The sequence below is a fragment of the Cyprinus carpio genome, chromosome B9 (genome assembly GCF_018340385.1).
Source record: "Cyprinus carpio isolate SPL01 chromosome B9, ASM1834038v1, whole genome shotgun sequence".
In the NCBI taxonomy this organism is placed as follows: Eukaryota; Metazoa; Chordata; class Actinopteri; order Cypriniformes; family Cyprinidae; genus Cyprinus; species Cyprinus carpio.
Window position 1 is genome coordinate 13,498,853 of NC_056605.1, and position 16,659 is coordinate 13,515,511.

Sequence of the window (16,659 nt, forward strand, 5' to 3'; positions counted from 1 at the left end):
GCCAGGCCTTATTTTGATGATTTTTTCAGGTGTTTATAAGATTATCCCTTCACACAGACAGGCCGTCTGTCACCTCAAGTGCCAGGCTTTAATTTCACCCATGGCTCCCCTCTCCTGGAACTCGTCCCCGGCATAATTGACTTTAACAGGTTTGATCTCAGCTGTGGCTTGTCTTGGGACTCAACTCTTACCGGCTCTATCTCTCTCTCGCTCTCTATAGCACCTGATTAGTGGTCTGCTCCGGAGGGAAGGGCTGCTGGGATTTTCTGCAACCAGGTGTCTGTTCAACCAGGGGGCCCAGTGTTATCAGGCAGCCGTACGGAACAGACCCGCTTAAGAATAATCCTGCTTCCCCCTGGACACACGACGGACAGCCATCAGCTTGTAGCCTTCCTGTTGCTCACCTTGAGTTATCATATCACATAGAGGGCGGGGAGAATGTTTTCGCCTGCGCTGTGTTAATTATAAATTGCTTAACGAGACGAGGCAGTCAGGTGGAACATCGGTGCGGAGGGTTTAATTACAATTTCGCTTCTTTCTCTGTGCTGTAAATTCAAACCTAGATGTCTCGCCTGTGATTTTTTTCCTTTTTTCTTTTTTGGGGGGTTTTGCACAAACACAAATTTAAATTCTCTTTCACACACACTCTATCTCTCTTGTCACACACCGACTCGCTCTATTCCTCTCTACCTTCCTCTCGCCAGATATCAGCATTCTGAGTGAACGGATCATTTATTTTTGGTTCCTGCTTCCTGTCTAGATGTTCTCTGCTCTCTCTCGCATGCATCCCAACCTCCACTGCCACTTGAAGGGAGGTGCTTTCTTCTTCCCTGATAAAACCAGCCACCTCAAAAGCGGCCAATTAAAATCAGTGCTGACAAGTCTTTTTTTCATGTGCTGACAGGATCACTGTCCCTTCACCTGAGGGGGCTCCAGGTGTTTGTTCTCACGTGTCATACCTCTCTTTTATATTTTAACTAGTTCTTCAAGAGACATCACACTTCTCTTTTTTTTCCTGCACCTGTTCTCAGACACTCATTATTCTGGCCTGTTTTTGGTTTTCACAGCTTAAAGCTTTTAATGGCAGCTAATGAAGACCACACATCACGTTGGCTTCTGCCTTGACATATTCAACACCTTTATCATTAATTGTTACACTTGGCTACTTCTTGTCATCACACTGAGAATCCTTCATAGAAGCGTTAATAGAATGAGGAGAATGTCAAATGGGGTGAAAGGCATGTTGGAGTATTGTCATCCCTGAGGGATATTTAACGCACTGAGGATTCTCTTTCATATTTTGGGAGATTTAATGGAGTTCTCAATTATGATGGTAACACTTTATTTTATGGTCTCCTAACTAGCTGCTTATTAACATGCATATTACGAGAATATTAGCCATTTATTAGTGCTTATTAAGCACATATTAACGCCTTATTCTACATTACCCTTATTCTGCATCCCTAATCCTACCCAATACCTAAAATTAACAACTACTTTACTAACTATTAATAAGCAGCAAATTAGGAATTTACTGAGGGAAAAGTCGTAGTTAATGGTGAACATGTGTTCCCTATTCTAAAGTGTTACCATTATGATTTATTCAAGTATCAACTTTATCTTAGATGTTTCTCATAGAATTTTTCTTATTATTATGAGGAATAAAAGCAGATATAAATCTTTTTGTGTTCTACAAATGAAAGTCGTAATGTTTTGAAATGAGTAAATGACAAATATCAGTGGTAATTTTAGACTAAAGGTATTAAAACATATTTGTTAACTGAAATGAAGCTGAAATTATATAAAAATGTAATTAAATACTTGTTGAAGTTAAACTTATTTTATATCAGTTAGCTGCTAGGAAAATATTTCTAATTTTGGTTCAAGTAAAATTGCCAAAATTGAAATAAAAATAAAGATACATTTGAAAGAAATTAATATATATATATAAAAGTAAAAAGATGAAAATGACAAAAAGCACCAAATCACTCAGATGAAAACTCAAAATGAAAAAAAAAAAAAAGGATTTAAAATATTAGTAAATAGTATATTAATAATACACAAAAACTGGTCATTTTTGGTTGAACTGAACACTAAAATTAATGCTCTATGGTGTATACAGTGTAGCTCAGATGAATTGTTTTTTTTTGGGAGAAGTATGAAAGATTGAGATTTGACATACATTCATCTACCTCTTTATTTGCAGAGACAACTATAAATCAGCCATTCATAGATTGAATCCCCCCAAAATATAAAAAAACTGTGACTTTGTGATGCTATCAGGGCATTGCCGTGTTTATATGAGAAACAGATTAAAATTTAAGTTGTTTTTCCAGTGATAATTTTTCCCTCCAGTGAACTGTTAATGGCTGCAACTGGCTCATTGAGTCAGTGAGTTGAACTCAAGAACCAGATCGGCCCAATTCAAGAACAAATTGGTAGGAATAACAGAATTTTCAAAAACTTTGGGAAACGAGAGCTGAAGTCTCCATTTACCCTCAATTTAATCCCACTACTTTCTAAGACAGTGGTTCCCAATCCTGGTCCTGGAGAACCCCTGACACTGCACGTTTTGGTGTCTCTCTTATCTGACACATACATTTGAGGTCTTGGAGTCTTCATTAATGAGATGATGAGTTGAATCAGGTGTGTTTGAATAGTGAGACATCTAAAATTTGCAGTGTTGGGGGTTCTCCAGGACCAGGATTGGGAACCACTGGTCTAGAGAAAGAAAGAAATGGGATTAAAGAGATCTAATTTGTGATTTTTCAGCCCTCTGGGATATCGCACAGCTATATGCAGACAGCGCGGAAAACAGACAATGTGTAATCAAAGGCTTGCACCAGCTATTCTCCATCCATTCAAATGAGTAAATGTATTTATTGGGATAAGCAGGCCTGCTGTAGCCCAAACGGGATTCTGAGATAAGCACACAGATTCAGGAATGCTTCTCTAAGCTGTTGGAGATAAAGATCGACCTATAGATCTCTACCCTCTGACCATAACTTATTTTTAAATCAGTATTTCATTGAAAGGCAAAGTGGTTTATTGTGGCTCTCTCAGTTCAATGCTGAATTCCAGCTGGTTTCTGCAGCACTGGGAACACGCTGTCTAAAATCATTAAAGCCATTGTCCCTCTGCATTCTCAGGCCAAACCGAACAATCTCCTGCTAAAAGAAATAGGTTTAGTCATAGGTGAAAAAAAAAATACAGAAGGAGAGAGAGACAGGAAAGAATAATAATCCTTCAATTATTTTAAAAAGACCGTTTATCACCAGAGAATGGCTGTTATGTTATGCAGCATTTTTTAGTAGTGATTTGAGGCTGTTTAATATGACCATAGCTAAAACCTAACCTTTGTTTTAGTTTTGTGATTCACTTCAGTTTTAAAGTAAAAACTTTTGACAGCTCTTCAAAATAGAAAATACCTTTTTAAATGACCTCTGTAATTGAAGAAATTGCTATAAAGTTAATCAAATTTTGAATATCTATTGAATTCAGGGCATTGGCCAATTTCAGACAGACTCTGGCACTTAAATGTCATCTTTGACTCTGAATCAAGTAGAGTAAATGATTAAGTTTTCCGTCCTCACTGGACTGTTTAACATAATTGCAGTCCAGGGGCTACTTGTTTATACCCTTTCATGTAATTGTTACTGGTAGCTGGTTCACAAAGAGTTTTCATCTAATTAATTGAAATGGCAGACTATTTGATTAAACTGTCTCAAAATTAATTTCCTTATCATATTTGGGTGAAATTGATTTCATGCAGTAAAGCTTCAAGTTTGTCCGTGTTGAAACTCTTTACTCTCGCTTTGTCTCTTTAAAGCTTGCCTGTCTGCACACATTTGCTTCACAATTAATCACACCAATTTAAATTCTCGGAGCAGAGCATATGCTAGTAGACAAGCTAATTGTATCCATCAATTTTCACAGCTTGTGTCAGACTTACATTTTAGGCAACTTTAGCATGAGGCTTCTATAGATTACCAGGAGAGTAGCATAAATAAACCACAAATCCACATGTGTGAAGGGATTAGAGAAATATTGTTCCTGTCATATTGATATTGGTACATTTGAAGAAAATATCTACTTAGGAAGTATAATAAATTAAAAAATATATTTATTTTAATCTCCATATGGTGAAATGTTTTCCACAATACACAGAAGTGGTCAGGATTATTATTTCATAGCTGTCTGAGTATAAACATCTTCACAATTTGTTTGGTCTACTAATAGCTGAAAAAAAGAAAAGAAAAAAAAAACGTTGGCTACTCTGATATTCAACTGTTCATCATTATGTTTTATTGTTCATGTAAAACCTAGGGGCTCCGAATTATGCTTTTAAAGTTATTGTTTTATAGCAAAGACTATCATTTTTGCCTTTAGACACTCTTATATTTGTATTGTTCTAATTGTAAAATGGGATCTTTAATGTATTCAAATGTATTGTAATTGTTTCTCGGACATTTCCTGCACTCCCAATGCATTGCTTTAAATAACAGCTCTTATATAACTGAATTTGGAGGCCTTCACTTGGTTTGCAAGTAAAACAACAGACGGAGAATGAAATCTTATTAAGATTACAGTTATGACATACTGGGGTGTGGTGAAGTTATTTTAGTCTACTATTATGGGTGCCGTGAGTGGTGCCCAGAAACCTGGTTGTAGGATTATGGATGATGAACAAGAAACGTCACTGTTTCCAAATGCCTCAGAAGTTTGTGTCCTGTCTGAGCTAAGGTGTAGAACTCATATGAATTCCCTCCTCGTTCCCTAGGCCATCAATGTGCAACGTGACCTGACCTGTACCTACACTTGTTTAACCATCCATGTCTAAGCACCTGCAGCAGGGCCAGTCAGTGGCGACAGGATGACAGTGGCCCCCTGGGTTTGAGGGTCTCACAATAACCAGTGAGTTGATTGAGTTCACAACCCTGACCCCTCCACTACTCTTCCCTCTTCCTCTTCTCTCCTGTGCTGACTTCACAGCAAACTCTTGATAAAGTGTAATGGCCTTCTACCATGACCGCTGGCCGTTTAATTGATTTTTGCACATGGGTGCAGGAGATCTGAATTATCTAAGTCTGTCTGTGCCGGATTTGTTTGTTGTATTGAAGGGCTGTGGCAGGAAAAATTCATTCAGTTGTTGAAATGTTATAGAACTTTTAGACTTTTAGAACTATATATATATATAGAACTGAGTTTATTTGAAATATCGTAACAATGTAAAAGTCTTTACTGTCACAGTTGATCAATTTAGCGCATCATTATCAAAAAAATGAAATAAAAGAATACTTTTATTTTATTTTATTATTTTTTTCCCTTACTGACCCCAAACATTTGATTTGGCATGAATATATTTATTTCCACAGGATATCCGCAATAAAATCATGAAGTACACAGTCTGAAATCTTTTAAATTTAAAATACCATAATATCTAAAAACGGCATTTTAGCATTGATTCCACCAATTACTCCAGCACTATTGGCAGCAGAGTTTAAATACTTGAAATGATAGGCTGCTAGTCTGCATTTTTTCCTTCTCATTTCTGTAAAGTTCAGCATTTTGCAACTTTTTGACACTCTTGCTCAGATCCACTGTCAATCTCACAACCCCCCATTCAAACCTGATATTCATCTCCCATAGCAAAGGACTTAGAAACGTCCACTCTCCTCTGCACAATTGTACGTGTTTTTTTTTTGTAGCTGGCATGGTTCTGTCCATAGTGACTTTACACTTATTACACAAACAGTTGATCTAGAATGGCCCATCAGAACAGCAATGCTTTATTCCTTGCTGCTTGCAGGGATTGAACCAGCATCATTCCAGTTACCAGCCCTAAACTCTGGCTACTACTCCATCTTCTCCAACAGAGGAACTCTGTTTAATAACATCCACTTTCATCCTCATATCAGTCATTCCATTATGCCACTCATTTAATGCTCGTATTGCATATAATGCATCTCATATGTATGCATTAAATAATGGCATAGACTGAAATGAGAAATGATGGGACCTGCAAAATGAATTGAACAGGCAAGATCTTCCCATTTAAAAACTCCAAGCCACCAGAACATTCTTATCCCAAATAAAAAGATGAAATTGGGAATTGGAGAGCTTGTTGAAAATAAAATCTTCAGTGCATTAATAATCCAAGATGGAGTCAACAGAATGTTGAACCCATAGATATGTATAGATGCCTTATTCGACTGCTATGGATACGTTGACACATCAGCAATCTTGGAACGGTCAGTTTGACGTCATTCACCATAATAATCAATGAATATTCAAACATATACAAGCGTATAACTTGCTGTTGTAGACGCACACAGTCAACGTGCTCAAAGGTTCACAGACCGTTCCAAAACATGGTTGGATGGCTTATGTATCGCGGCCCATAGAAACAGTCGCTAATGAGGCATCTACATATATATCTATCGTTGAACCTGCCACTCTCCATTGAGAGTTTTATGGGAAGCAGTGTTCCAAGACTGATCACTATATGCTATCTCCTCACCACTAGAGTGTGACTGAAATCATATGAATGAATCGATCAGGTTTTTCCTTTGTGGTACAGTCCCTTCTGCATTTTTCATTTTTGCTCAGACTGCAATGTACCACATGCTTGAGGTTTGGGAAAGCCTTTTTGGACACAATGGTGGGCCCTTAAAAGCCATGGGAAATAAGGCAGAGGTCAGAGTTGGCGGAGGGAGGTAGAGCGTAGCATTGGAAGTCAATATATGGTAGTGGGTTAGAGAGAAGAGAGATGGAAGGAGGGCATGGGGTGTTAATAGAATGAAAGAATCAGCAGGATGAGCTAGCCAGTCCAGCATGCAGTGTTGACAGGTAATCATTGAATGCCAACCATGAGGAGGGAACAGAATCAGCAGAACTCTGTCTCTTTACTGTTTTTATTGTCTCTGATAGTGGATGACAGCTGATAAAGTGCCACAGTAATCCCACAGTGCTGACTAAAACTTGTGAAATGATATAAGATGCTATCGGCTATAGACCCTTAGGATCTAAAACCCATGAGATATCATAATAAGTTTGACATCAGAGCTCCAAAAAGTATAATACTTTTCATTGGTTAGTCTTAATGTGCTGTGCTATAGGACACCTTTGTCTTTTCTAGTATAAAAAATAAAAAAAAATTCTAAATTTCCTTAAAGTGAAGCAAAACCTGTTTTCAGTGAATTTCTACATTTCAAATGTTTGGGTCTGTAACATTTTTAAAAAATATTTTTGAAAGAAGTCAAGTCTGCTCGTCAAGGCTACATTAATTTGGTCAAAAATACGGTAAATGCACTGCTATACTGTGAAATATTTCAATTGCAAAGTAATTGTTTTCTATTTGATATTTTAAAATGTAACTGTGATGCAAAGCTGAATTTGGCAGTCTGTGTCACACGATCATGCAGAAATCATTCTAATATGTTGATTTCATGCTCAGGAAACATTTTTTATTACTAATGTTGAAAACATTAATTATTATTATTATTTTTTTGTAAACTGATATCTTTCTAATACTTCTATTCATATAATTTATTTGAAATAGAAATCTTTAACATTGTGAATGTCTTTATTATCACTTTTGAACAATTTAATGCATTCTTGCTGAAAACTTTGTCAGTATGCTAACACTGAACTCTGAAGCTGTGAAGCGGAGTCTCCTGTGCTGAGCGCTATTTCTGTGACGTCTGAGAGCTGTTTCCAGATTGATCATTTATGAGGTTTCATGATATTTTGAGGGAGGCAGCGAGGCAGCTCACTAGGTTTTAGAACAAAACTAATCCAAATTCCTCTGACTACTCCAGGTCTCATCTATAAAGTATGTGCTATTGTCTCAGGGCAGGTTTTCAACTATTTCTGTTTTGTTTGTCCAACCTAAAACCCTCTCTTTCTCTCGCCCCTTTTGCAGCACTGTTGGCTTCAGGACACTTCCTGGGAGGAATTTCCGGCAGTGTATACTTCATCCAGCAATCGCCAAAGGGTTATCTATTCTTATGGTCGGTGATGGTGTGACAGACACATCTTTCACGCTCTGATCTTCCCGAGGGGGAGCTACTGAGGTTTAGCTGGCAGATGATGCATCAGGGGGAGGAGGAAAGGCCGTGTTTATCTGCTGTCCCCGTGTCACAGAGAGCTTCTGAGGAGCATTCAGCTGCCAGCGGCATCAGCAGCCTCAGCCATCCAGCTGTTCACCTCACTGCCACAGCTAAAGTGATGAGTCCCAGCCTTCCCTTTCAGGTAGATACCACCATTTCCTCACTCTAATTGCCCGCTAGCCCAATTCCCCAGCCTGGGCTCGACCGTCTTGGAGTCTGTAATAGGTGGAAGTACAGTGTTACGTGAGAGGCCTCTGCCAATCTGCACTTGCTCCTTTCCCTGTGCAACTAGAACTAATGAAGAGAAATAGCTGCCATTTTGGGTCCCCGTGCTCACTGCATGTCACTTAGAGGAGACATCTATTCATTCAATTATAAGACCGGTCTGACAAGGTGGCTCAGCAGAGGTTTCTCATTGTGTAAAGTATGATCAGTTTTTAAAAAGCACTTTACCAGTACAACTGAGGATTTTATCAATATAATATAGCTTTTAACCTGTATACTGTAGTGCTGTTTAGGGGTCAGGGTTTGGCAGGTTAGCATGACCCTGTGCACAGTTTTTGTGTTGGCCTCAGCCAATCAGCTGATCAGAAATAGTGTCATTTTTGTATGGGTCATATTGTACTGGACTGCTTTTAAAGGAATCAGTTTTATTCAGAAATGTCGTTAATGGATTCTTTAAAAAAGTTTCACTTGGGAAAATTTTGGAATTTGAAACAAATATTAACCTGAATAATCTGATATACACTACCAGTCAAAAAGTTTAGAATAATTAAGGTTTTTAAAATTAGCATAATATAATGATTTCTAAAGGAATCATGTGACATTGAAGAGTAATAGCTTTTTAAAATTCAGACCTAACTCAAAAAATAGTTCATCTATTGAATATAAGTCAGTCTACTGAGTGTTAAAAGATCTGTGAGAGCAACCAAATATTTTTTTAGCATTTAGCAATGCTAATCTTTTTTAACAATCCTCTTTCTTTTAGATTTATGATTATTTTCAAAGCCTTCTAAATAATATGGGTAATTTTGCCTCTTAAAACTAAAGCTAAACATTTATGCTGATGTATTAATCAAATTGCGATGAGATGCACATATACAGTACCTCAGCACATGATTCTCAACCATGGTGAGGATCAACAAATTTAAATCAATAAAAATATGAACTCTGATCCATATGACAGCTAACTGACAGTGACAGCAGCAGCAGCAGCAGCAGCATAAATTAAGCCAGTAAATTTTAAAACAATGATAATATGTTTTATAATTAACATGAAATGTTTTCAAGCTGCAATTTATGCTGGGAATTCATGTAATATTGTTCATTGTAAAATTGTTTGTTCAGAAAATTTAGTGTTCAGATTGGATATTTTGTGAGGTTGTACTTGAGTATCTAAGTAAGGTAAACAAAATTTTGCTTGTGACATGTTTAAAGTATTTTTGTCCAGTACACACAAAAAATTAAACTGGCTTCTACTAAAAAATTCTTTGTTCAGGTAGTTTAGTTTAGTTTGCCTTTGCTTGTATAAAAATAAATACATTTTAGTGTGGGAGTATTTAGTCACATGGTTTTTACGATTCAGGTGTTTAGCTCAAAACAACTTGCTTTAAGCGACAACTAGCAGCCTGGATTCCGTGTTACTCAAATGCATTTTTTTTTTTTTTGCTAGCAATATTATTAGCAGAGGTCAGTCATAATTAAATTATTCTGTAAATGAATGTGCAATAATGGAGGTCAATGAGATAAAGTGTGTAGCATTCAGCTAGTCGTGTGATCTCAACTTGGCCACCCCTCTCCATGTAAAATAAATTTATTGAGCTACTGACATATTTGGCTACTTCATCTCATGTAACTGTGCAAAAAATGTATTTCTTTCTTTTTCTTTCTTTTTTTTTTTTAGTAAAACTTTTTAATGAGGGGAAAGGTACTAAGTTCACTTTTACAATACTTTTTTTCTCTTCCTTTTGTTAATTCCAGCTTGCTAATACAGTGCAGGTAGAGGCTTATTATCAAGTTGTGTGCATCTGTGGTTTTTATGGACAAATAAGGCAGGCGGAAATGACAGGTGGTGTTCAGAGGTTTACTCGGCTTGTCGAACACAAGCCAATTGGACGCATTACTTTATGGAAATTCAAGCGAGGGGAAGGGAAGGCGTCTGTGATACAGTAAACAGGATTAGGAGCTTTTGTTTCCTTTGCTGTCAGAGCCGGTGGTGTCCTGTAGAGAGAGATCTAATGGAACGAGTCTGGCTGAGGCTGCATTAGACTTGTTACAGACTGTGCTTTAGTGTCTGTTGTGGGAGTTGTAATCAAACGTTAATTAGCAGGCCCACCTGTTTACCGACAGATCAACTTGGATGCCCTTTCCCATGTGAAGATTTGGGGAAGTATCGCACATTTCAAACAGACAATGCTGTGTTGAAGCTTATCAGGCACAGTGGTCAGTGGGAAACGCTGTCTTATTTTGCTTTAGAGTTGGAAGTTGAAATCTTTATTTTTAATGTTCTTTGGACAGGGGAGAAAAATAGCTCACAGGAGGTTAGGTGGACACGGTTGCTGATGGTGCTTTTGTAAAACTGCTTACCAGCTAGACTGTTTTGCACAAAATCCTGTCAGTGACACTATTTTGTTGTCCACATCTATTAATTTGTTGAAAAATTCATTCATGTTGACTGTTTTATGGCAACATAAAGCCAAAAATGTGAATGTGATACAGCTGTACTGATGTTATTGTAATGATGTAAGAATATAAAAGATTATTTAAGTTTTTTTAAAACATGTTAAATATGTTATTTAGGATTTATGTTTATATGATACTATGATAAAAAATGGTATCCGTGCATCCCTAGTTAGTTTAGGTTTTAAATGCTATGAGTTGCAACTAAAATTGTCATGATATTTATACATTAATAATTATTAATAACATAATGAAGTTTTAATAATGTATTATATCATATAATAATGATTATATCAATTATTGAATTTATAATTGTACTCAGTTGTTTAAGTGAAATTAACATGTTTTTACTTGGTTACACCACATGACATTTTAGAGTAAATAAAACTAAACTTTTCTTTAAAATGGTAATTAAATGTTTTCATTTATTTATGAAAACTAACATGAATATAACAGAGTGAATTTTATGGACCTGGGCAGGGCCGTCCTTTGGGCAGTGCAACTGATGAGGTCGCACTGGGCCGAGGGGGAACTGATGCTCCCTACCTCTCACCGGGACAACCCTGGACTTTGGCACTTTAAACTAGATTTTGTCCATCTCATGGACAGCCAAATTTGTCATGAACTCAAGTAGCAGAATGACAGCTTATGAAAATGATGAATCTAGTAAAAGTAACCACTAACTACTGTGCACATACTGTACATTAAATATGGTTGTCAAACACAGAAACTATAGCACATATAGACGTAACACTAGATCACATGGCAAGAATGGTGAAAAGCCGCCTGTTTTTGATGTGAAATTCACTGCCTTAGCTAGAACTGATAAATTAATTCCCATGTGCTTCTTTGAAGATCTATTTGAGCATGTGACTTCTCACACCAATCTGATATGTAACCCACCAAAGCTAGGAAGACGTTCAGTGCTGACAAAGTGTACTTTTAACTGACCTTTGAACCTAATCCTATAGAATTGGAACCCATGCATATTTAAATGTGACGGCTTCTTATCCATTCGTGGCAGTATAAGTGAAAATCTGAATGGGAGTCAGTGCCTCTGTCTGAAAGAGTTAACTCGTGTGCTGCTTTCAGTCAAAAATCTCGACTGAAGTGTCATGAAGCTCTCTCAGGTTCTTTAGGCTGCACACTGTGTTCCAGTCTGAGCCCACAAGCTTTGTTTGACCTAGTTATTCTAAAAAGCAGCTCACAACTTTGACGCATTCGATTTCCAGGATGGCTGTGGCTGGTACGGCGGGTGACAGGCACATGCAGGAACATGCGTCAGTATTCACATCCTCCCTACAGCTGACGGGTCACAGGGAAAAGGCCACATCCGTCATGCCGAGGTTTTTCACCCTCAGTCTGCGAATGTTTGCTTAGCTATATGTAACCTTTTGTAAATCTTCACTGTAAATACTGAATTTTATGTTGTTTAGGTTTTGTGGTGTACATACCTATACAATAATTTATAGGCCTGATTTTGTTCTTGGAAAGTATATATGGCATGCATATAAAGAGGATACAAGGAATAGCTTAATGGTATTTTATTTGCATTTGAATTAAAAATACATATTGAAATAATTTGGGGTCAGTAAGTTTTTTTTTAAAGATTTATATTTTATAATTAATACTGTATTTACTTTCATAATTAATACGTTAATATATTTGAATAATTTTAATCTTAAAGAAAATTCAGCTTTGCCTTCAAAATTATTATTATTTTTTTTAAATTGTAATTGCATTTCACAATATAACAGTTTTTTCCCTGGGCAACGCAGCATTGGCAGCACTGCTCCAGGTGTGTGTTCATGGAGTGTGTGTTTCACTACTCACTGCTGTGTGTGCACTTGGATGGGTGAAATGCCTTGCCTTTCCTTTCCTTTCCTTTCCTTTCCTTTCCTTTCCTTTCCTTTCCTTTCCTTTCCTTTCCTTTCCTTTCCTTTCCTTTCCTTTCCTTTTTGTTTCAATAATTGGTCATTTGACCATTTTTTTGAGAATATATTTGTTCATGTTTCTTCAGTATTCTGTTTTTTGGTATTGCAGTGATTTGCTGAAGTAAAGCTTATCTAATTCATATTAGTTCAGACATTATTTTGAAACAAGTGCTACTTAGCCTCAGAGGGAATTTTTTAGCAGGTTTTGAGAGACAAGTGTTGTGTCTGAATGAAAACTGACCTACAGGTCAACATCACTTATTTATTCACTTAGATACGTTAAACTGAAATATGCTATCAAAAATGTAATGGGCCAAGCTCCAAAGTCCCAAGCAACCAGGTCTAGCCTCTTTAAGAGGATATCTGTGTATACCCTTTTGAAAATACCTAATTCTATCAAGATATTTACTTGTGGGAGCTGTTAAAGGATAAGAGATCTTTTTTTCACTCCGTCAAGGCCTCTTACCATATTCCTCTCAAATCAGATTTTCCTGCAACACTGCTGAAGCAATGAAATAAAAATCTAATTTTCCCAAATGAAATCAACCAAAAAACCAATTGGGAACTGCAGGCTTTCCCTGAGAAATCACATCAGAATAATTTCACATTCCAAACACATATTTTAGTCTGATAGCAATTCATCCATCAATACACCGATTCTGTCTAGCCACCTCGAACAGATCGTCTGCAGGTAATGCATTGTATGCCGTCTCCATAAGAGGAAAATCAATCAAAATTTTAATTCAGGTAATACTGTAATACACGGTTCTATGCAGAGCTGTCCCATATATGAAACAATGATGCTATAAAATATAGAGATCCCCATTTCTCGCCGCAGGACTAGCATGAATGAATAACCTTGGTTTGTGCTGCCGAGCTGTTTAAATGAGTTACTTTCCCATTTCGGTTGTCAATGGAGAAGTTTATTACATGTGAGAGGCATAACGTGGACCCGGTCCATTGCATATTTGCCATTTGAATGGTGTGCAGATTTCCATCAGTCAGTGTGTGAAATAAAACAAAGCTTGCATGCGCACAGATACGGTAAAAGACATTCATAGTTTAAGATCAGCTGCTTTAAAAAGTGAATAGTACAAATACAATAGAGCACAACTGCTATCTTGAAATGTTTGCTAATAAGTTCATTGTAAATCAGATCTGCGTTGAAATTCCCTCTCACCTATACACATGCTTGGAAAGTCAGTGATTTCAGAACTAATCCTTCACCCCAAGGATATGAATTACAGCAGCGGGGGACAGAATTAAATGAGTTGCAATAAAAAGGTGTTAATACCCTCAATTACTTCAGGGCTGAAAGACCCAGGGCTCTGCCTATGTTTACCGTGGTAGTTACCGCATCAGTGCGTGCAGCTTTAAAACAGAATAATCCTGATCGTTCACTGATCATGAATAGCATGTGCTCGATTTCATGTCCTTGAGGATTAAATGACTAGTCAAACGCATGCCGGTGATTAATATAATGATTCCCTAGAGTTGTTTATCACACTTGGCTGATGTATTCAACAGGTGAGAGAGAGCATAATCACCATTGTTTGCTATTGTTTTTTGTTTTTGCAGGACTAAAAGTGGACAGGATGTCAATTGGTTGGACTATGATTCTAAAAGATGACTCAGGTGTAACGGGCTGGACATGGCGTGTTGGGAACTACCTGCTGCTCTCTATTTCTCTAATTGGAATGCAAGTGAGGTCGGACCTGGAATTTCCAAAGGACGGACACTATGTGTGGAAAATGGGTAAGTGCGTTGTCTATGATGTCTATTCCTGTGATATGGAGATTTTTACGATAGATCTCTTTTTAATGGCTCTGCTTTGATGTTTCTCCCTCCTGTTAGCATTACACAGCATCCATCCATCCGTCCATTCAGGATTTTATCTCACTCTAGCTCCAAGCAATACAATGTTTATCAGGAACTAGCGTAACAAATTCCTCCGTGCCGTTTCAACATTTCATGCTGCTTTCTTCCTTCTCATACTTAATTATTACTTTGCTGTCTGAGATGTGGCCTAGCAGTTAATGTGCTCTGTTTTCATTTACTCATCTTTTTTTTTTTTTTTTTTTAAACCCGTTACATGGAAAGGTTTCACAGAATGTCCAGGCTGCTCTTTTCTCAACCTGGGGTCAGTGAAAAAACTCTACACTAGTGGCAGTAAAACCAACAACTTTTAAAGTTTTTTAAAGATTTATAAAGACTTATATTGCTGCATTGTATTGCATAATACTGTTATGACCTCAAAACAGTTTTACAAAAACTAATACATTTTGACATTTGCATCACATAATCAACTATGTATGTACTCTATGGTTCTGTCTGGCATAGTAAACTTGCTCAGTAGCTCACCTGATACAGAGTTGCACTTGTGATGTAACGCACTTTTGTTCGAATCCCCCGAAACACAAGTTGCGTTAAAAAGCTGAAAGACTTGTAGAAGCAAGCTAAAATGGCATGGTTGCTTTAGCAAATGTTTTTTTACCCTATGTTTTCTTATTGTTAACACTATTGGTTAGGTTTAGATTAAGGTTTAGTATAAGTGCTACGTTATTTTCAAGTATAATATCTTTTTAGTGCCACCCGCCGGGCATTTTATATACTAATGTAATGTAACTTTATAAGATTTGCGTTCATTGGTAACACTTTTAGCTTATTAGCATGACTATTTTTAACATATTGGCTGTTTATTAATACTTATAAAGAACATATTCTGTATGACCATATTCTATATCTGTAATCCTACACAATACCTCAATTAACAACTACCTTACTAACTATTAATAAGCAGAAAATTAGGAGATTATGGATGAAAAAGTCATAGTTAATGGTTTGTTAATAGTGAGAATTGGACCTTAAAATAAATTGTGACCTGTTTATCCCATTACAGATAAAGCTGTATTAGTGCCACTGGACATTTCACTTTAAAAGCAGGAAGCAACTTAATTTAATTTGGCATAAATGACTCTGGGTTGTCTTTTCTGTACAATGAAAGTGAAAGGACACCACAGCTGTTCTTGATTCCCTTCACTTTCATTTTAAGCAGTGTGGTCATTCTGCAGATTTCTACTTTTGTGTCAAACTGATGAAAGGAACTTTCATGATTGATTTGGAACAACATGGAGGCGAATAAATGATGACAGAATTTTCACTTTTGGGTGAAATATCCCTTTAATTGCATTGTATTGACTCTGAACTCTGTTTGCTTGTGTCTTTGTGGAAAACCTTCTTTCATCTGTTTCGTTTTTTCCCCCACTGAGAATCCCTCATTCACACAGCTCCCAACATCACAACGACACTGACATCTTATACTGGAATGAAAAACTCTGCCGAGTTTGATCAAGGGATCCTGTGTGGATGTGGGTCTGTTAGCATAATATATGCTCTGAGAAAGATTATCCATCTCTTGCCGAACAATGACAGGCCCTACTGCAAAGAACGTAATCACATATAATGATGTATATAGTAATCTATTCCTAGTCCTCAAAGCTGGAGTAATTACCTACCGTTATGCCTAGCTCGAGATTTATGGGCTTTGCCAAGGCATTCTGAAGTAAGGCAGGATTTTCTACATGTTGTGCTCAGTTTCACAAACAAGAAAATCTGATTCCGACCCTTAATCTCTCTGCTTCTGTCAGAATAAGTATGATTTTTCCCCTCGCTGCAATGATTGATTCCAGATAAGGACTTTTACCCTCACCGCACGCAACTTTCTGCAGCTGTTGACTTCAAAATAGTTGATGAATGAAACGCGAAGGCATTTGCATTCCATAAATGATTTAAAACACCCAAAGGTGATTCAATTTGAGCCTGATTGTTGTCCTAGCTTTGCCTCCAAGAAGCAGACCTGCAGAATGAAGCAAAAAGCCCTTGGAGTAACGAACGCAGTGCATCGCTCTCAGATCAGCAGTGTGGAAAATGAAGTA

The 16,659-nt window shown here is 37.1% G+C and overlaps 1 protein-coding gene across 5 annotated transcripts in view; it reads left to right on the top strand.

Annotated features, from left to right (window-relative positions):
• The window catches only part of LOC109051652 (thrombospondin type-1 domain-containing protein 7B-like), a 223,531-nt gene that overhangs the window by 81,567 nt on the left and 125,305 nt on the right, over positions 1-16,659 (top strand). For 4 of the 5 annotated variants that reach the window (XR_006155584.1, XM_042731040.1, XM_042731039.1 and 1 more), the window contains 2 exons: positions 7,925-8,253; positions 14,303-14,479. Coding sequence is in view for 4 of the 5 variants with exons in the window: in XM_042731040.1 (XP_042586974.1) it covers positions 14,320-14,479 (160 nt within the window). In the remaining variant the exon portion in view is untranslated. Of the gene's footprint in view, positions 1-4,780; positions 4,915-7,924; positions 8,254-14,302; positions 14,480-16,659 lie in introns of all 5 variants that reach the window. The other variant, XM_042731041.1, reaches the window with a different exon arrangement.